A 21,933-nucleotide genomic window follows, 5' to 3' on the forward strand; every position below is an offset into this window, starting at 1 on the left:
AAAAAACTGTTTGAAATTCTGGTAGAAAACAGATAATATGAAATAGTCAAGTTTGATCTTAATAATGCTGCTCTTAATCATTCTTGGCTTCCCATTGTTTGGTAGGCTGGAATGGCATGTTGGGGTGGGCACTAAGTAACTTTTCAGCAACTGAATTGTTTCCACATCAATCTCTGATTCTTCCCAGGCCTCAGTGTGCCATGATTATCTGTCACACCTGGTTAAGGAAATCCTGTCATAACATTAACTTGTTTTTTTTTAATGATATGGAGGGTGCTGAAAATGGCTAAAAGAAATTACTTATCCCTCCTACTGCACAAATTTTGTTCAAGTCAGTGAAGTTTGTGTGTGAGTATAAGGAAATTGGAATTCATTTATCCATCTTAAATAATGTAAGATAGAGTTAAGCCTTGCAGAAGCAACATGCCATGCTCTCAATACCATTGTGGAAACCTTTAGAAATGTGCAATTTCTTAACTTGGAACTGAACGGAAGGCTTAATAGCATCTTCCTCATGTTATGTGCCTGTTGGGATCTGTTTTCATCCCCCAGCTCCCTTGCATTTTTCCAAAAATCATAGAATCATTAAGTTTGGAAAAGACCTTTACAATCATCAAGACCAACCCTTAACCCAGCACTGCCAATTCCACCTCTAAACCATGTCCCCAAGTGCCACATCTACACGTCTTTAAACACCTCCGGGGATGGTGACTCAACCTCTTCCTTGGGCAGCGTCTTCCTGTCCCTGACAACCCTTTTGGTGAAGATATTTTTCCTGCTGATAAATGATGGAAAGTGGCTCAGTGAGCACTTCTGCCAACTCCCTTAGTCCTCTTGGGTGGATCCCGTCCAGCCCCATACACAAGACACACTTGTGTGTGTCTGATTGACCTTCTCCCCTTGGACAGGGAGGCTTCATTCTGTTCCCTGTCCCTGCCTTCCAGGCAGAAATAGCTTCACTTTTATGCACTGATTGCCAGTAACAGTGCACATCATTAGAGGCATCCAGAGATATAGTCACCTTTAATTTCTGTGTGTGAAATTGGTTAGCCAGTGAGTTTTTCTTGGGACTTCTGCACTTGTTCATATTGTGGGAAATAGTTTATAAGCATGTTTTGTCTGTAACACTATATGCTGTTGTAGCACATGACTTTGGATGAGACACTTCACCCCCTTTGTGTGCATGTTGTTTGTGTCTCAAAGCAGCCTGCAGTATTTAATAATTTGTGTAGCATTCTTGGAGGTCCTATGATGAAGCCACTGTGTAGGTGAAATGGCAGCAAGTTGGTTTGTAGTACCCTTTCATTAACTCAGCTGCCCAGTGAAAGCAGTGTTAAGACTGTTTCTTCCCATCTCCCAGGGCTGGTGATTCACCCTCCTAAGCATTTTACAAGGCAAAATTACTGCTGCCTGTATTTTATAGGCAGGGAGAGAAGGGAGCTCATTAGCACTGAAACTTCTTTGGCCATTTACTACCAAGCACTGGGGACTGGTCATCTGAGAACTGGGTGTATTCTGCAAGATGTTCAGATAACTGTGACTTTACTGTGGCACTGCAAAATCAATACACCTGGAAAATAAACGTGAATTCTTTATATGTGTTCAGTTTGAGATTCATCTTTGTAATAGATGTGAAGGAAATCCTGGTTTTCCAAATGGCTCTGATATGGAGTACATGTGACTTAATCAGCAGGAGAGCTGTAAGTGTTGGTTTACAGTCTGTTGTGTTCCTTCTGCAGCAGTAAGCTGGCTTTGACAGAAATGAAATACGGCTGAGACAGGAAAAACGTGCTTGTTCACATCTAGAGTTTATGTAGTCTTCCCTTTTTGTTGTTAAAAAGTGATTCTACTGCTCTGTTCCTCAACAGTAAAACTTGTCCTTTTTTTTTACCCTTTGTTCCTCAGCAAATTCCATCTCAGTCTGGCAAGGCTCAGTCATCTCCCTTTGGGATTGGAACAAGTCACACCTACCCAGCTGATCCGTCATCATACAGCCCCCTTTCCAGCCCAGCCACCTCTTCTCCAAGTGGGAATGCCTACTCCAGCTTGGCAAACCGAAGTGCAGGGTTTGGTAAGTTTTAAATGATGTAACACAGAAATGCACATGAAAATGAAACTCTCCACTATTAACTTCATTAAAAATCCTCCAGCCTGGTCTTTTAGTGGGTCGGTTGGGAAGACCAGGTGATGAGAGGGTTTTGCTTTCTCCTGCTGAGTACAGGGAACAGAGCTGACCTGTTCCCTCTACGCTGCACCTCCTCCACATCCAACGCACTTCAGAATATTGTGGCATTTTATGGCATGAGGGAAATTTTCTTATTTTTTCCCAGTAGATGGTGTCATAAAAGAATCGAAGTTGCTTACATGACTAGCACAAATCCTCCCTAATTGTGGTCTGCAGGTACAGTTTCATTTTACTTCTCAGGAGAACACTTAAAGTGGCACAAATTTGCGTTCTGTTCATTTTTCACCTTTTCTGACGGCATGGCAGCGTCCTCTTGCACAGAGATGGCGTGTTGGAGTTTGGCTGGAAATGGGATTTGTTTTGTACTGCTACTGGCCTAATCAGAGTAGGTGCCATGTTTTGAAATAGTTTTCTTTTCCCATTACATGGTATTTAGTGGCTTTCAGACCATGACTCAGTGCAGAAAGCTTACCAAGGGATAACAACCCCTTGCTAAGCTCTCTGCACTCACCAGCAGAATAATATTGAGGAGTAAAAAATACAGTTGGTCCATCCGTGATAAATACACGTGAATTCCGTGAAAAATGTCACTGGCTGGTAATAATGTGCAATTCCAAAAAGCACAGGTAGCAGTGAGCTAATGTGTGTCATTTTTCCCCTGTCCCTTGGGAACAGAGCTGGTGCAGACCCATTGCAGATCTGTGCCCAGAAAAAGTGCACTGAAAGGGAACTCTTCCCACAGAGCTCATTTCTGCCTCCATTTCCATTTCCACCAGGCCTTGTACATTTGTTTATGAGACAGACTTGTATTTCAGGCCTAAGCTACTTGGCAAGAACCCTTTCACCTAATGAGAAACATCTCCTGACCTACATCAGCTTGGATGCTATTAATAACAGCCGTCACGGAGACGAATGGCTTCGACCGCCGACTGGCTGCGGCCGCTCTGCTGAAAAAGAAGCATCATTTGCTTCACTGAGTTAATTTCAATGTATTGTTCTGAGGGGGGTGGGGGGGAAAACAAACCCACCAAACTTGCAATCTTTCTTTTAAAGGGTAGCTTAGATGAATTTTATTTTGGCCCTTAAAATGGCTGCAGGGTTTCTGAGTCAGCTGAATTACTGGTTGTGGTAACGTCAGTAAGGGAAGAGCTGTAATCATCTACTTCTGATGTGATAGAAATACATCACTACAGCCTGTTTACTTTCCTGTAAAATGTTCCCTTTATCTGTGTTGCATGGCTTAGCTGGTAGCCAAAAGGACTGGATTGAGCAGGTGTTTCTGTGTTTTCTGAAGCCATGAGTGTGAGTAGTGGCTGGTCTGACATGACTGAGTCTGGTTATCGAAGACTTGACATAGCACATGTGTGGAAGTTTGGCACAGGAAATTTGGCACCCTTGGCAGAGGACACTGATGATCAGGAAGAAGCAGATATACACAGCTTGATTCTCTATAGTGAGAGGGAAACAGGCAAAAATACTTGGAGTACATATATAAAAAAACATTAAAAAAAAAAAAAAAAGAAGAAAAAAAGAGGAAAAAAATGTTTGGAGAAAAAGCACAAGCTTTGTGGCAAGCTTTCTAGATTGCTAATTCTTAGAAGGACATACTGTAAATAACGGAAGGAAAATTATCCAGAAATATTACACATACAGTGCCAGTCTGTAGAAATACAGGGTGAAATGAGTTCAGCTTAAGCATCATCCATGACTGTACTCCTGAAAAATGTATCTGTAATAGGTAACCAACATGTGTTTTACCTGGTAGACTATTCAGAAGAAATTAAATCTCCCTGAAATCATAATTTTAAATGTATTTGCTATAAAACCTTGCTGTTTGTGTTACTCTGTGAAATTTAAATGGCCTCAGACTTTTAAGAAACTATCACCATAGGAACAGGATGATAATTTGCTGTAAATGCTGTGTTAAATAAATAATTTTGCATCTTTAATGTTGGATAGTCCAACAAACAACACTGCATTTAATGCAGTAATGCTTGCATTTAATACTGTGAGCCTGTTGTCTGTTGATCTCCCTGTTTCTACATCTGCTTAAAAAGTCTTACATCTGCTTACATGCTTCTTAGATGGGTAGGAAACTGCGCACCCACTGCTCTGCAACAATTCAGTCTTTTAAAGAGAGAGAGCATTCAGGTGGTGCAGTTTGGTTTTTAAGTGAGATGGCGAATACTCCTTGTAGTGATTAAAAAATGTTGGGGCCATGCTTAAAAATTGTCTTCCCGTGCCTGGCTTGTGGTGTCGCTGTGCATTCTGCTCTGGGCAGTTCACCTGCCAGGTTGTGCAGCCGTGGCCCTGAGCTTTGCTCCTGGGTTGGCCCCCACTCTGCCATCGGGGCTGAAACTCCTTTTGGCTTCCACCCTGCAGGGCTCGTGTCCCTTGGTGTCTTTCCCCAAGACTTATTTGCAAACCCAGGCACTGATGGATGACACCTCAAAGCAGGCAGGTGTTTTGGAGGAGCTGCTGTCTGACTCGTGCCCTTTCTCCCCCGTCCAGCTGAAGGTGGCCAGAGCAGCAGCCAGTTCCAGGGGAGACCCTCCGAAGTCTGGTCGCAGTGGCAGAGCCAACACCACAACCAGCAGAGCGGTGACCAGCACTCGCACCCGCAGCCCAGTCAGACCGAGGTGTTCCAGGTAAGGAGGGTCCAGCGAGCCCAGAGTCCCCCTGACAGCCCCTCACTGCTGAGTTCAGAGCCGTGGCCCTCAAGGGTGAGGGTGCAGCAGGGCTTGGGGCAGTTCCCTCCTGCTGGGTGCTGTTAGCTGGCCTGAGCTACTGAGCCGGTTTTGTTTCCTGCCACAGAACAGCATCTTTGCTGATTTAAAATGCTATTTCTCCATCTCTTTGCACTCTACACCTAGGGTTCATGTCTTTTGCAGAGAACCCAAGAAATACTCCCAAGTGGAGTGTCTCTTTTATCCTGGCCTTTAACATCCCAGCGAAGTCCAATTAGACATCAGTGTGCTGGTCTTTGGTAGTTCAGCCAGGAAAGATATCAGATAGGTGGTAAACAATCCTTTTTTAACTACCTAATTTTGTAATATTACCTTATAATTTTGAGCCTTCACTACCAGTGGAGTAGGACTTCCTAAGTTAACTAATAACATCGCAGTCCTTGTATAACTGGTTTTAAATTAGATCAAGAAGACAGTTTCCAAGAAAACAATGCAGATAAATGCAGGAAAGACGATTCAAGCCCCAAGCAAGGTTTAGAAGTGGGGCACCTCATTATCTTTTAGAAAGTAAATTCACCTGCAGGACCAGGCTCATGCACAGTTGCTTGCAGGAATGCTGCAGAAGAGATGTTCACATGGAAATATTCCTGTGTGAATGAACCATTGCTTCACACAGAAACAAATAACAGCACCACATCTGGAATAATTATCTGTCTGCCTGCTTTTAGCTCACGGCCCAGGCAAGATTAATCTGCTGCATCTCTTTGCATTAGTGAAGTTTGATCGCTTTGCAAGTACTTTAACCCAAAAGGATTGTCAGGGGGATTCCAGTGGAGCTGGAATCCAGTGACAACATGGTTTGATGGCCAACAGAGACACTGGGTGGGGTCTTGCTTGTGTCTCAGGCGAGTGCTGTGTCCTAGTAAAATTCTCATTAAATTAGTGGGAAGAAGGACCAGGAGTGAAAAGGAGAGCTGGGCTCACCTGCAGAGCTCTTGGAGGCGAGTGTGCAGTGGAGGGAATTAGGGTAGTAACTGGATGTGATGAGAAACTTGGATGAGCTCAGTGCAGAGACCTCCAAGAAGCTGCTTGGATTGTTTGTGCTCAAAGCCAGCCTGGAGTTAGCTGGGCATAAGGAGAGAGGCACACTTGAGAGGGGACCCTGCTGGATCTGTACCTGAGGAGAACTCATTGTAGAAGCCCCAGAAATGAGAGGCAGCAGAAATGCCTTCAGAGATGGAAAAGTAAACAGATGGGGGCAGCTACAGCCTCCCTTTGACTGGGAGAGAATGTGGGAAAACATTAAATAAGTGCAAGTTTTGGTCAGAAAATGAAGGCCTGAGCTCCCTGGCAGCTCAAACACTGCCAGTTGTGTTCACAAACACATCAACAGGGATACTACAAAGACCACAGATGAATTTTAATCAGTCTTTATTTTTTAATCAGTCTTTATTTTGGGGTGACTTCCCAGTACGCAGCAGCTCTCTGAGTTACTCTTTCACAGAGCAGACCCTGTGAGATTTCTTGTTTTTTTTTTGGTTTTGTTTTATTGTGAGGATAATGAGCCATCCCTGGCAAGACTTGGCTTTGCAGTAAGAGGTTATTATTGTAAGGACTGACAGGAAAAGCAAGCATAAACTCTGGTTTTCCCAGCAAGGGATATCTTTTCCCTGTGGCTTCGGTCTCCGGCTGAGAGGAAAGGTTGAGTATTTTTTGAAGCCTCCTGCAGAGACCTCACTTGGCTCAAGACACGTGGGAGCAATTACCATGAAATCCCATTTCTCCTGAGAAGTTCCTGCTATTTCCTCTGCTTCTGTACATTCATTAAGGCTGCTTGGGCACCCTGTGAGCTGGGGAGCTCTTCCAGTCTGGAAGGAGTAAGGGGCAGCTCAAATGGGCCTCATCCAGAGGAGCAGTCCAAAACTTCTACCCTGCCTAAGTCCCAGCTCTTGCTCAGAAACACTCCAGCAAACCATAACTAGCACATAAACCTTAGCCTGGCCCCCTGTACAGGTCTGGTTTTTACCTTATTCATCTAAACTTGGCCTTTTCTGGCTTTAGACTGAAAAGATGAACAGGAAACAGTTTGTGTCTGGATAATGTGTTAGCAAGTGACACTTCACTTTGATTTTTCCTTATCGTGCAGGACATGCTGCCGATGCCGGGGGATCCGACGCAGGGCACTGGCAATTACAACATTGAAGATTTTGCTGACCTGGGCATGTTTCCACCATTCTCTGAGTAGCTTGCAAAGCAGAAATGGAAGTTCTTCTCCAAGGCCATTTCAGTGTAATTTTGGCGCTGCTTTTTCTGTGTTGCATTTCTGTAGAAGCTACTAAACCAGAAGACACGTTTCTCATGTTTCAGATAGTGATGTAGGGCTTGCTCTCTCCTCCTTGGGGTGCATCAGTGCCGGCAGAGGAGCTCCAGCACTTGTTAGTGTTCACTGACAGCTCCATTTTTTTTATTATTTTATTTTATTGTCATCTACCTCAGAGATGAAAAACTTTGCTTGATTTAAAAAAAAAAAAAAATCTCTGAGTCTTAAATATTTGAATGTGAATGACACCTAATATTTCCTTTGAATGGTAATTTTTAAATAGATAACAAAGTAACAAAGACTAACAGAGAAAAGGTAAGGTCATGTCTTGTTACAGTGCCTACCGCTTGATTTCGATGCCTTGCTTTAAGCTTAAGTTTCTGAAAGCAGACGCAATATTCTGTTTTCTTTGATTCTTGTAGTTTTTAGGTCACTTTAAATGTTGAGATTAAGCAACATAATGTAGGCCTCTCTCACCAGAAGATTCAGCTCTGCCTTTTCTAACTTAAACTTGAATGTGTGTACATTTTGGTACTTTATGTATATCTTGTGCTGTATGAAGTGATTTCCTGTACTGGTTTCTTTTGCCTTTGCAAAGGGTCCATTCTGGAGTGTACTGAAAAGTTTGATGATGTATGTGACGGATTTGAATATCGTGAGAATCTCCATCACTTCACATAGGTGTTCTTACTTTTAATTCAGGTGGTTCTCTGAATGTTCAGAACAAACATTTACTTACATAAGCTATTAGTCTGGTTTTGCACTGAATTGAGGCCTATAACCTTGTACATTTCTCACTGGCTGCTTTAATTTCTACTGTTCTTGCTTTCTCAAAAAAATTGCCTCGTAAAAAATGACTGTAAACACATCGAGATTGCGTTTTCTATATTAGCTGCATTTCCTTTCTGTGAAGTACTTTTTTATACTGTGAAACCTCACATTTTAACAGTGCAGGGTGGTGGCCTGTTACTAGGAAATCATTCAAGCTCATTTGCTGCAAGCAGTGAGATGGTTTTGTAGTGTATAATTTTTTTAGAGTGAGTTGGTAGTAGATATCGATTGGACTGTTGTCCACTGCGTACACAGTGATAACTTGAATTTCTGCTTGGATTCCCAAGCAATTGCTTCTGTTAAACCCTTTTAACCCTATTCTGTTAAATATGGGATTTTCAGCTTACCAAGTATGTTGAGGACTCTTGACTACTCCGAATGCCATATGCTTTTCTGCAGAGGTAAGTTAATCATCTTCCTCTTCGGTGAGTCACCTACCATATGTCTTCATCAGAGATGTGGTAGGAAGTGTTTTATTAAATATTTCATACGCATGATGAGTTACAGAGGTTGGATTGTAAGGTCAGAATTTTTATCCAGATCATTTCTTCTCGAATGGGTGGAGAAAGAATCGCTCACGAGGACAAGAAACCCTGAGATCCCACGTGCAGGTTGTTCACGACCTTTGAGGTGGGACAGTGGTAGCCAGCCTTTGCAGAGGAGGAAGGGAACAGCTTCCCTCAGCTTTTCCATATTCAAGGGCCACCAGGGACCTTGAAACAGCAACCCCAGGGCACAATCCCATCCAGAAGACCTCAGTGTCTGCAGTAACTCTTAGATCTCACCGCACTAAGCTCTTCCTTCTTGTAGCTCCTCTTGAATTCTGGGGTGCCTCTGACAGAGGGCATGGTGCACATCACCACAGTCCCTCCTGTCGGGATTCTGTCCTGGGAAGCAGGCAGGCCCTGCCCCACAGCCCACTCTGGCCATGCATGGCCCAGGGACACAGCTGTCACAGTTGGCCATGTGGTGATGTGCCCATCTGACACTGCTTTCCCAGCCTTCTCCGAGATCAGCGTGTAGGTTTCAGTATCCAGTAAGAGTCCTTCCTGGTACTTCTCTCGCTAAATCTGGGACCAATCTCTTACCCTGTGAGCAAGTGGGGTTAGGGACTCTCTTTGTAGAAATTTTTGTATATCTCTAGATGCAGTACTTGAGAGGCCTCAGATCTCCTGGTCTGTACCTGCCTCACCAAATCACACTGAGAACAAACAAAAAACCTCATATCTCTTCTCTCCCAGAGATCAGGAAAACACCTTCTTAGGTGAGCAAGCCATGCTCTTACCCACTACTCTTTTAAGCACACGAATGTTTATTCTCTCGGAGCCATCTCCCTTTCCCTCATGCTGCTGGGATCCATGAGTGCTCATGGAATTGGACAGGCAAAGCTCTGCTGCCCCAGAGTGAAATTCAGTGATGTCTGTAAGAGGTGCTTGGATGCTGCGCTGGCTGAGCGAGGCACTCAGTGTCTGTACAGGGACTTGAAAGGGACTGATCACGAGGGAGGGGGAAGTAGGTTATCAGTTTGTGTCTCTGCAGAGAAGATGCTTGACATGATAAATGTAATTTCTTCTAAAATTTCTTAAAAACATTCCTCCGTAAAGTGAAAAATTATTTGAAGAGATGCTGTTCCTCTGTTTTATTTTACCCAACAAGCTGCTTTAAGTATGTTTTTTATTTACATTACTTCCTGAATTAAGTTTTAAAAGAGGGTTTTTAAAGTAATTTTTTTTCTCCTGACCTCAGCAATGGTAACTTCCTCAGTGTATCATGGTTTTTATACTACTGGAGAAGGCTTCTTGTGTACAGAATTTGGTTGTGCAGTTAGAATTGCACTGTTAGCAGAATTTCAAGCACATCTCTTTTTTTGTTTTGTTTTGTTTGTTTTTTGTTTTGTTTTTTTGTTTTGTTTTGATTTGATTTGTTTTGGTTTTTTTTAAATACAGTATTATTTTTTTTAAGTCAGTATGCCTGAGGGATCAGAGCATGGACTGCTTCTTACCTTGTGGACTACTCCTGCCTTTCTGGTGGGGAAAGGTGAGGGCTCCTCTGTTAAGGGCAGTCTGGACAGTGCCAGGTTTGGGGTTTCCCCGTGAGCCATTATCACCCCCCATTTCTGTAGTGCCATCCTGAGCCAGCGCTTTATTCTTGGCATAGAATTCCTCCCCTCCCATTCCTGGCCATCCCATCTCTGCAGTGCTCTCCCAGCCTGTGTGGGAGGCACTGGGTTGCCATTCCTGAGCCAGCAAGGAGGGAGCAATTAATGAGCTTAAAGAGTTTGGCAACTTTGTGCTTCTGCCCAAGCAAACGATCCACTTGAGCCTTCGCTGCCGCCGGGCGCGTGCGCTGCCCTCGCTCCGTCGTGTCCGTGGCTTGCTCCTCTCCAACAGCCCCGCCCCAGGTCTTGTGGCTGACAAAGCTGTGTAGCCTTGGCTGTGCTGTATCTTTTTGTCATGTGTTCGGTTACTAAAGCAAACTTACTTATATCCTATAGCTGAAGTCATAAGGTGCATTGGGAATGCTGATGTTTTTATTACGTGCCGTCGGTGTGGCTTTGCTGGCACTTTCGCTTCCAGTTTCCAGAACTTCACAGGTGGTGGATTTCTTGTTTCTTTTGTGGTTTTTTTAAGCTGGAAATAAAGCCGTGATTTCTGATCAAACTGTTGCAAACACATTGTTTCTTGAAAGGGAATCTTTTGGGGTTTAAACTAAGGGAGCAAGAAACTGCAAATAGTGATGGTCTGGGTGAGTTATTTCAAAGAGCAGACATGTAGACTGAGAAGATTTTAGCTACTAAAATATTTATATTCATTTATTCAGACAAGAAATCCTGTTTAACAAGAGGGATTCCATCACATTACTTGTGCAAGTGCTACTGGCAGTACCTACGGTGATGCTTTAACCAGATAGTTCCATTTGTAGCTTTGTTGCCTTTTCTTTTGAAGTACAGTATGAAACTGTAAATACTTCTTGCAGAACTGCCTTTTTAACTCTTAATTACTTTTGGCACAGTGTTAAATAGTGTTGGATTTACCCAATTGCTATGACATATATTTTTATACATAGGTGTACTCTTTTTTCGAGAATAATACAGCCATTTTGTCATTAATGCCTTATCGGTGTCATACTGCTGTTGCTCTTTGTTTGCAAGGTATCGAGTGGACTAATTTCTAGTTCAGAGATTTTCACTTTTCCTGGCAGTGCTCAAGTTTGGCTTCAGGTGACTTTTGCCAGAGTCCCATTTTTCACAGTTGTTAACTGTGAGAAGAAGAGAATGTGGGCTTGGGTTTGTTGCTGTTATTGGAGCAGAGAAAAGGTGATGGCATCTAATTGTCTTTAAAAGGTCAGTCTTTTCCAGAGTGCATTTCATGAAACTGATGACTGTGGGCACTGATTACTTTGTGTAGAATAATGATATGAAAAAAAAAAAAAGGAGAGAAAAGAAACAAAAAGAAAACAACTCCAAAAATGGGCTTCTGCCATTGTTAGGCACTTGGTTACGTATCTGTTTAAACTCTTCATATTGATGTGAAATTGTGCTGTGGATAAAGTGTATTTTGTACTTCTGAATGTTCTATATTTATGACTAACAAGTACAGAATCAGTTGTGTGTATGTATAACTAATAACTGCCTTTTTAAATTTCATTAAAATAAAAATGTCATGAGCTGTTGTTAATTCCTGTCTTTCTGTAAATAAGTAAAATATACTGTTGGGAATTGTCAAGTAAGAAATAACCGTGAATTATAAGATTCATGCCAGAAATCAGAAGATGAATCATTGATCGTTGTCTTTGAAATCTCCTCCTGCACTGTGTGGTTGGGGACAGGATGTTCCCCTTTTATCTCTCTTGTAAAGGCTGTCCAGAGGGAGCAAGAGAGGAATGATAGCTTGAGAGCTCAACTTTTAAAAGAAGTTCCAGAAAAACATTAATTCATGGCCTGTTTTGCTGAGGTGTGTGAATCGGTGTCTGTATTGTACAGGGTTTTATTAGAGCACAATTGATTTAGAGTTAATTCATGGTCTGTGGCAATATTTATTCACTCCCTGGGGTGGTATCACAGTGGTTTCCTTGTCCACCTTTTTGTCCCATTGTTCAAAGTTGAAAAATAACTTGTATCCTTCCCACAACCATTCTGGTGACCTTTTCAGCCTTTCTTATGCAAGGCACATTTGCCTTTCACTGCGGTTCTTCGTTGCATTTATACTGTATTTCTTTGTCAACTTGGTAGCTTGTGAGCAGGATTTACCTTTCCAATAAATCCAAAAAGCTGATGACTGGACCATGGCAGGAGCTGAAGATGCTGTGCCCCAGGGCCTGTGTTCCTGGTGTGGGGTAGGTGGTGTTTTCACAGCTCATACTTGGTTTTCAGGGCTCTGCCTGTGGAGAACGGCCGTGGGCTCTGCTGGGCCCTGATGGAAACTGGGCCACGGGGATGGGCTTAGTCATACTCAGCCTCCACCCACCCTGCTCTGTTGGGCTCTACTCGCCACTTGCTCATCCCAAAGACAGAGGTTGGTCCATGAAAATGTGCCATTCGAGCTGTTTTGCTGTGAAAATTGGGTTTTCAACAAAGTGATGTTCTTTTGGCATTTGCTCAGATGTTTGTGAGCATCTTTGATGAGTGGGCATGTGCCAGACCATGAGTCCCATTTGGAAATGCAGCTGCCTGGCAGCTCTTTGGTGCTTTTCCAGTGCATTTTAATAGGCTCTTAGTTGCTTTTGAAGAACATTATCCACACAGGGCGGGTGTTGCATCCATGACAAGCAGGGTACACTGGGGTTGGGATGTTCTAGGATCCCACCTAGCATTCCCTTCGTATAGATCATCACTAAATGTGCTCTCATGTGCTAAATCAAGTGTACTTCTGGGCACTGTGGTGACAGCTGGGTGTGGAATTGCTGGGAGATATGAATTCTGGTGTGGATTCTGGTTTTGGAGATGCTTGATGTGGAATGGAGCCACATGTTTGGTTACCAGGAGTCACTGCAGGTCAGCAGGGCACCATGATAGAAATCCACACGGTCTGGTGTGCAGGAAAGAAATGGAGCTAAACCTCACTGTATCCCTGCACTAACTTAAACTGGCACTAATGACTCATAACAACAGGCCAAGTCTTCATTATGATGATAGAAATACATTTTTCTTAATTTTTCCATGGGAGCTAATTCTTAACCATATTTCCATCATTATACCGTCATAGTTCAGGATGTATTACTCATTTAGTTTTCCCAGTTTTTTCTCCCAGTTGGATGTAACAGAGATGGATGCAGGTTGAACTTTTCCATCATGTTTTACCAAGTTTCATCATATTCCTGGTTGGGAATACTTGGCAGCATCTTTCTTCAAACTTTGTGGTCTGTCCCACATAAAATGAAATGGAGTCACTTGAGCTGTATTAATGGATGTGGGATCAGGTCCAGAGGTTGCTAGGGCATCTTTTCATTAGCTCTGGAAAAAATTATCTTCTAATAATAGACTGGCACTAAATACTAATATACAAAATGTGTCATTGGGGACCCAATGGAAGAAAATGTCAACCCAAGGCTCACACCTGGTTGATGCAGCAGTGCAGAAGTGGCTTTTGCATGTAAAAAATACAGTGGCTGTACACACGCTGCTGTAATTACAAAATGTGCAGGCAGAGCTCAGAGACCAAAGAAAGCCCCAACTGCAGCTTGGGAGCCTTCCCCAAAGCACACACCCTGTTACAGGAGACTGAATCCCCCAAAGCTTCAGTGTGCTGCTGCCTCTTAGAAATAGCAGGTTCCTCTTTTAGTGAAGAAGGTGAAGGTTTAGATACTTGGAATGCTTTTAAAAACAAGAGGTCTTGAAACATAGGAGCAAGTGCAAGGTTGAACTACTTTGGTGCACCCTGTCATCCCAAACATGTTTTGGGTGGCTCTCAGAGCCTCCCCACAGTTGCTGCCCATCCCTGGCTGCTGTGGCCAATGATCCTTCCCTTGGAGCCCAAAGCAGTTCTGTGTGTGGCCCTGCTGGGAAGCGGCTTCAGTCTGCAAAATAAAATCATAGTATAGTTGTTTTCCTGTTAACACTGGAATTACTGGCCTCACAGATCCAATGCCGCTGAGGAGCAAGGATTTTGAAGACCTGAGCTTGCCTTGTTTGAGGCCTCCACACAAGAGAAAACACTGCCCTGGTACAATGTAAACACAGCCCACTCTGCCTTCACCACAGTGTGTGTAGCAGGGGGCAAAGGCTGGATCATAATACTTTCCATTTAATGAAGGTGTTTGTCCTGTGGAGTTATCTCAGAAACAGCACTCTTCTCCCTGGATTTCCTTTGCTGCATGTACTTTCAATGTGTCCAGAGCCAAACGTGTGTGACAGCCCAGGGATACCAGAACCTGACTCACAGAGGGGAGGTAAGTGCTATGGGATTCCTTCTTTTCTTTCACACTCACTCAAACAGATGCCATTAGGTTCTGGTTCATGTCCTTTGGAGCAAAAGTCATCAGGAGGCAACACTGTAAAGTGCTGGTGATGATGAATTAAGTTACTTTTTATTTTAAGATGTGACTCTTGATGGGTCCATCCCATCCTCCCTCTCTTACCTGCTGCTGGTGTCTCCAGCCACCAAGAGAGCATAGAGTGAATACTCTGAACATTCACAGCTGCTTGAGGTGACCCAGGCTGGTCTCTGGATGTGAGAGACAGATGCAGTCACCTTGCTCTTCTCTGGGAACCATGAGCAAGCATGGATCCCACCCTCACAAGAGGTACCTGGAAACACCAGCTCGTGGTCCCCCTGGTGCAGTGTCAGTGTCTCCTTGGCACAGGTTGCAGAGGTGGAATTGCATTCCTCCCTGTTCATCCCTGTTCCCCTCAGTGCTCTCCACTATGTGACTGCTCAGTCCACCAGAGCTCCTGCAAGGCTCCTGTACCAAAATGGAAAAAAATATGCTATAGTAAAAGAAAATCTGGGTTTGGACATTGATTTTATGCAGCATCAACCAGTCATGGCCTCTTCCTTTAATACCAAGCCCATGTGTCATCATGGTTTTCTTGTGCAGTCAGGAAAGGTTCTTGCCTGATGATTTATTTGGTGACGTCGAAAGTGATCTTTGTCATTTTACCCATGAAGTTTAAGTACTGAATGTCTGCATCTATTCTGGTGTGGCATGGAAAAAATATCAAACCTTTTGACTAAAAAATGTCTGGATTTTATTCTGTGCAACCCTGAAACTTCATGATGGTTACAGCTTTATGAAAAATTACCAGAGCTGATACCATGGTAACTTGATGTGTTTATCTTTGTCACTGTCTCTTTAAAAACTGCATTTCATAGGGTTGACAAAAAAAAGATATGCAGTGAAATTTATTAAATTCCTATGAAAAGTTTTAATTATTTAGAAACTATGTTGTGTGCTTCCTTTAAGCCATATTGATGCCCCCACTCCACAAAGATGCTCAATCTAAAGGAGTTCTGAATTGGAGTTTATTCAGATTCTTCACATATTTTTTGTGACCTCCATGATTTAAGGTCAGAGACCTCAGCAGGGAGTCAATGGAAGTTGTCACTTTAATCACTTTAGTTCCAAAGATTCATAAAAGTTATGTGAATTGACCTAAATTTTCAGATCCTGCTGAGGGAGTGGGGTTCTGCACTAACCTACTGAGGCTGACCTGGATATATCAGCTGGTAATGAAATACTGGAACAAACCTACTGAAGCAAGTGCCAATTATATAAATAAGGCTACTAAAAGACAAAAGCCTTAATTCAGTAAAAGGCAATATTTGATATTTATAGATCACTGTAGATGCACATGGCACTTCATTGCAGACTGAACACCTGCTCCGAGCTCAGGTAACAGATTTCCTTTGACAGGTTTGTAAAATCCCCATTTTCTCCCATGTTGGTGCAGGGTGAGTAGATTTTTGTACCAATGTTAATAAGGTGTCAAGGCAATTTTTCGAGACTCTTTTTAACACCAGCCAAGACTTCAGCATTGAAAAAGAGGACTTTATTAGCAGGGATGGGAATATCAGATAACAGATTCCTGTTTTCCTCTTGGTTTTGTGCTCGTTCATCCATCAGGAGCATGTTTCACAGCCATTTAAAACACGGGAACTGAGCTTCCAGCAACAAGTCCATTAATAACTCCAACTTCCAGGAGGTTCTAAAATTGGGTTGAAGATATCCTGAAGGCGCAAATTTTTTTGCTGTTTAAGTCTGCCATCTAGAAGAGAACTCTCTCCAAAAAAAAAGAGGGAAAAAAACCCCCAACTTTTAGTACTTTTAGTTGTTTCTCATGAAGAGAATACACACTAAATGCTGTGTTTGTTGACTCTCTGTCACCTATGACATTGAGTTAAAAAAATACTTTTCTCAAATGAGCCCAGAAATGTTGTTGGAATGGTTTCCACCTTCCTCTGTTCCTCACTGGACTTGGAGCTCGGCAGTAGCAGAGGAGGAGGTTTGTTTGCAGAACTGCAGGTCACAGCAGTGCTTTGCAGACACAGCCCATGGCTCAGGAGGTGCAATTTGGACATTTGGAAAAACTTCTATTAGAGAGCTTGTGCAGTTGGAAACAGGCTGCCAAGGGTTCTGCTGTCTCCATCCTTGGCTGGACAGAGCCTTGGCTGACCAGATCTCAAGCTGGGGAGAGCCCCGATTCCCCAGGAGGTGGAAGAGGCAGGTCCATGGCTGCTGTACCTCCAGTGTTCCTGGGATTTGGTGGGGTCAGCTCCAGCCCTCAGCACAGCCCAGTCAGAGAAGGCACGAAGACCTTTATGTGGTCACTGACCCTGAGCCCATTGAAAAGTCCATCTGACCTCCTCAGCCAGGCAGAGCGGCCGCAGGACTGAACATACTTGGCCACGAGACTCTTGGGCTGCGACCACCTCCTCACCCCTTGACTCATCCTTTCCCATATCCAGAATCCCTGAGAAAGTGCTCTGTACCACACACCACCTGTCAGATGTTCTGCTGCTGAGCTGTTCCCACACCCATCCTCCTTTAAAGAGCAGATCAGTTCTTTGAAATGACTTAAGCTGTTGACAAAAATCCCCCAAGGCTGCTGACAGGAGCCCAGAGATACAGCCTATCAGCATGGCCAGTCCCTGAGTTTTGCTAGCAACTTTTCCTTTTTATTACAGGCCCTGAGAAACCGAGAGAGGGAAGATAGGGACCATCTTCATGCAACACAGTAGCTATTGCCCGATTTGGAACGTTGTTTTGCTGGAGGATCTCCAATATGCCATCAAATAAAACCCTTATTTACAGAGTGAAACGCAAACACAGGAGTTAGCAGACGTAACACCAGTGGGAGAAGTAAATGAGGATCTTTAATAGGTAAGGTCACAATTTAGCTACCAGCTGAAAGGTTTTCCTATAGGATTATTTCCATCATCACCCAGAAGCTCCATGGATTGGTGTCCATGCAGTTTGTAGGTCAAATGTGAAGTCTACTAAGAAAGCTCAACGCTGTGGCAAAATTATCCTGGATTGATGGATTCTAAGAAGGGAGGCTGTAATTTCCAGTGGTGTCAAAGTATAGGCCCTAGCTCAATATCATTGAACTATCAATTATATCAATTTAGGTTTTATTTGATTTTTAACTGTCTGAGCAGGAACTAGAGCCAGTCATTCCATGGCACTTACAATCCATTGTCATGCAAGCTCCTTTTCAGATGTAGTATATCTGCAAAGCTGTGGGGATCTCTCCAATAAGGCCTGTGTTCCTTACTGCTGGGAATAGGGACAAGCTGTTGCAGGTGCTTGTGGATGGTCTCAGTTTGGAGCAGGACAACTTACACAAGGCCATGTGAGATGCATCATTTCTGATTCGGAGACTGCCTAACCCAAACCCACCAAAGGTGAAGATGGAGAAGGAAGTTAAAGCCAATCCATCCCTGCCCAGTCTTTATTTGGGTGTTTTCAACACTCCCACCCCAGAACTCACACATTGATCTTCAGCATCACACTGTGACAAGGAGGTGTCTTTTTGTGACACTGACATACACAGGGGTTAAATGACTCTATGCACCAAAGAGAATCACTGGTGACCCAAAATTACAACGTGGGAGTTCCTGACTCCTAGGCCCATGCTCATTCCACTAGACCACACTGCCTCCTGAGAAAATATGTTTTAATGGTATCTGGCCAGCTGTGTAAACATGTCAAGAGACAACCATGTAAAACTGAACTGCTCCCATTAGGCAAGTTGTAGTCTATTTTATTTGTAAGCAATGATCCCTCCTCCAGGATGATATTTTCACAAACAAAAAATAGGGAAATGAGGAAAAACAAAAGCATTACAGAAAATGTTGATGACATGGCCAAGTTCATTTCCCCTTGAACAGTGAGCCTCTGCCCCTCTACCAGACTTTACTTTCCAGCCTGGCTTCTGATTTGAGAGCTAGTTTTGGGGGTGGATGGCTGGTGCCCATATGGCAGGTAGGAAAGACACCTCTTTTCACCCTGTGGGGTTTCCTCAGCTGATGAACGATCACCCCTGCTTACAAATATGGTGCTGTCAGAATCAGAGCTATCAGTTAATGAGTCTAAGCACCCTCAGTGCTTGGTGTTGTGATTCCTCATTTATGAGAAGACAAAACTTTGCCTGGTGTAGGGCACAGCCAGTCACCCAACAAGCGATCTTTATTCTTTTATTAAAATGCCTCTTTTCTGTCTGTGCATTGCAGGGTACGGAAGAACAAGGGATGTATTGAACGGTAATGTGACCAATCCTCCCAAACACTGGTTTTTGGTATAAAAAACAGAGGATGGGCTGCCATTTACTACCACTCTGAAGATAAAAAGCAGTGGGTATGGTTAAGTAAAATGTCCCAGCACTTGTGTGAGCTGATTCCTCTGAGACAAAATGTTTTAGGCTTTAGTGGGACTGACTGATGTCTTAAAAGAAAAACCACTGCTGTACTCACTGCCTAGTTCACTGTCAAGGGCCCTTGGCTGTGTGGCACAGGCACTTTGGGGCTCAATTGGCTTCCCTTTGCTCCAGCATGTGGACACAGATGCATCAAAAAGCAGTGATATTTCTCACTTCCAAGCAGTTTGGTTCAGGTTCTGGTGTCAGTGCAGTTGCCAAGTGATCCCACTGCTCTGTGCTCTGCTCTACAGCACCGGAATGCTCTATCCAGGGGAGCAGGCTCTGGCAGTGCCTTTCAGCTTTGCCCTTACGCATGTATCATGTTGTTTCTGCAGCATTTATCAGTAGTACTGTCTCTGTTCCTCTCCAGCAGCTACATGCAGAGCTGGGTTCCCCAGGGAGCTGCACCCATGCAGGGCTGGAGATCCAACGCTGTTCCTCTGCTGCTGAGTGCACAGCGACAACAGGAAAGGGAAAAGTTCACCTTCTGTGTCACCTGCAACAGGCTTGTCCCACATGGTCTGCAGAGGTTTTCTGAGGCTGGAGGCTGACTGACAGCAGTAAGTACTGAGCCAAGCACTCCAAAAAGGCATGGTTTGGCTCAGGCTAGGACTCTGAGCATTGATAATGAATTATTTTGTTCTTTGTTTAATGGGATTGTGTTGGAGCCTGCAAGCCCCACTAGTGCTATCGTGTTGGGCAGTGGATGATAGAAACTAAAAGGCAGTCACAGTGAAAGAAATCAGAGATGATTCAGAAACTCCAGGTATGCTAATGAAGCAGGAATGCCTGGTACAGGCAGGAAGAAAGTTGGAGTGTTGGATATTAAAGATAACGTCGGCATTGGCAATGCTGAGAGTGGATATTTCTCACAGAGCAAGTCAGGGGTAGGTAGTTCTCATGGCTTATTTCTTATCTGGGTTTCCCACTGTTGCTCCCACGATCTTCCTCTCCTTCTTTGCCCTCCCATTTCTCATCCTCAGCCCTTTTCTGGGCTGGATTTGTCTCTAGGGGGTGACCCCCCCCAGTGGGTGAGAAAACGCCTCTATGGATGTGTTGAGTGTGATCCCTGCCCCACCAACAGGGATTTGGAGCTGACACTGGCTGTGCTGGGCCCTGGCAGTAGCAGTGAGGTGGATTAACCTGTCACCTGGCCTTGGTGCACCAGGGGAGGTGTTCTGTTCCCCCGGGGGGGCAGGTCTGGACCTTTCCTGGGTGTTAAACCAGGAATGAGGACAAGCTGTACACGAGTGTGAAGCCTCGTGCTCCCAGGCCGGGGAATCTGTGTGGGGCTTACAAGGAGATGCTGTTGCTTCACCAGCCCCGTCCTGACCAGGCAGTTCTTGGCAGCTGTGTGAGGTTGCTGGTGGGTCCTCCAGACCTGACTTTCTCTCGTGAGGCTCCTCAGCCCTCCGAGGCTGGAGGAAGAGCACCCAGATGCCTTGTAAGCTGTCTGAGGAGATGGACTGGCTCTGAATTCTGCTGACGAGGGCTGTGGTGAGGGTTTTTGTAGAGAGCCCCAGCTCAGGGCAGGATTTTAGCAGGTGTTGAGGTCTCCCTGAGGCTGGTTTCCGGCAGGCTGAAAGCAGCCTTTCAGCGTTACCAGTGATGACATTGGATGAGAAAACATTTTTTTTTAAACTGTAGTTTCTTCAAAGCAAGATGTGAAAAGCATTGAACTACAATTTGCTTCCTAGAGTAGAGAACCAGAAACTAATGAAAGCCAGGTGCCTTGGCCTGTCCGAGGAACAGGAAAGGGAAGAAAAGCCAACCTCAGCAGCCTGAAAATTTACAGTCATAGAAACCTGCTTTTGCACCCAGGCTCTCCCAAGCAGTAGAGGAGCCCAGGAAGGGGCTTCTTTTGTGACACCAACATACTGTACGTGCGGGCAGTGGAGGGGACTGGAGCTGCTGACACGAGATAAAGCAGCTTCCAGGGGCTGGGCTGCTTCCAGGAGTTGCCAGGAGGGAAGGGAGAATGTTGAAAGCTGCTTCAGGGCACTCAGGGCTGTGATGTGCTAAACAAAGCCCTAGTGAGCCCAGAGCTTGGCCTGAAAGCCTGCTGTCACAAAAGTCATGTAGGTGTTCGGAGTCCTTCCTGGATGGAGACAGCAATTAGGAGATGAGCTGTGATGAGCTGTGTTGCACAACCATCAAACCAGTTTGGCCATTCATTGCCCCCCAGTTTCATGTTGTGGTGCCAGTGTGTAAGGCAGCACTGGGCTGGCTACACTCCCATGCTGTGTTTATCCTGCCCTTCTGTGTCATCATTTTGCAGGAAAAGCGTTGGGAATTGCTCGTGTGCTGATGGAATTATATGGACAGAATATGGCATCCATTATATGGATTGGAATTATATGGCAGAAATAAGTCTGACACACTTTCTGAATGATCAAGGTCATTGCATTAATGTGTGTATATGCAGGAATATATGTCTGAAGTGGGGATATGTGCATGTACACGTATGTCTGTGTATGTGTACACGTATGTCTGTGTGTACGTGGACTCCTGAGCAAAACATACATGGGCTGGAAGATACCTGAAAGGGCTACAAATAATTGCAATGGTGGGCAGGAGGAGCGAGTGCCCCCTTTCCCTGGGCTCCCTCAGCCACCCCAGCTCTGCCAAAGACAATGGCAGGAAGCCAAGGGGAAAGAAAGAGATCGGGAGGGAAGCAGAACCAGGCTGAGCGTCCTCTGTTTCACACTGAAAGTACGGAAACTCAGAGGCTTAATTCTTTTTTCATGAACCTTTCATCTGGACCAAAAGTGCTTGTACAAGCCTCGCTCGACTGCCATTCCCCTGGGCTTTACGTACAGGACTGCAGATTTTATCCAGTCCTGCTGACTTTTCTGGGTGGAGATGAAACACTGATTTCCTTTCAGGAAAGCTCATCGGAAAACTCATCTCTTCCTGGGAATGGTTAAATAGTGCTGGCTGCACGTATACCTTATGGGAGGAACAGGAGAGGAACAAACCCAGCCAGTTCCAGGTTTTGCAAGTGCTGCAGACATTGGAGAATAATCTTTAGTAATGAGGGACTGATAAGCACTTT

At 44.4% G+C, this 21,933-nt stretch overlaps 1 protein-coding gene across 4 annotated transcripts in view; it reads left to right on the forward strand.

Moving 5' to 3' along the window:
* The window catches only part of ARNT2 (aryl hydrocarbon receptor nuclear translocator 2), a 98,580-nt gene extending 88,946 nt beyond the window's left edge, over positions 1–9,634 (forward strand). For all 4 annotated transcript variants that reach the window (XM_027887008.1, XM_027887006.1, XM_027887010.1 and 1 more), the window contains 3 exons: positions 1,906–2,071; positions 4,697–4,833; positions 7,019–9,634. In XM_027887008.1, coding sequence (XP_027742809.1) covers positions 1,906–2,071; positions 4,697–4,833; positions 7,019–7,117 — 402 coding nt within the window. In that variant the 3' untranslated portion in view covers positions 7,118–9,634. The remainder of the gene's footprint in view (positions 1–1,905; positions 2,072–4,696; positions 4,834–7,018) is intronic.
* Positions 9,635–21,933: the final 12,299 nt, after the last annotated feature.

The sequence above is a fragment of the Empidonax traillii genome, unplaced genomic scaffold, assembly GCF_003031625.1.
Source record: "Empidonax traillii isolate 1590-97213 ecotype Southwest subspecies unplaced genomic scaffold, ASM303162v1 scaffold201:size1909950, whole genome shotgun sequence".
NCBI classification, from domain to species: domain Eukaryota; kingdom Metazoa; phylum Chordata; class Aves; order Passeriformes; family Tyrannidae; genus Empidonax; species Empidonax traillii.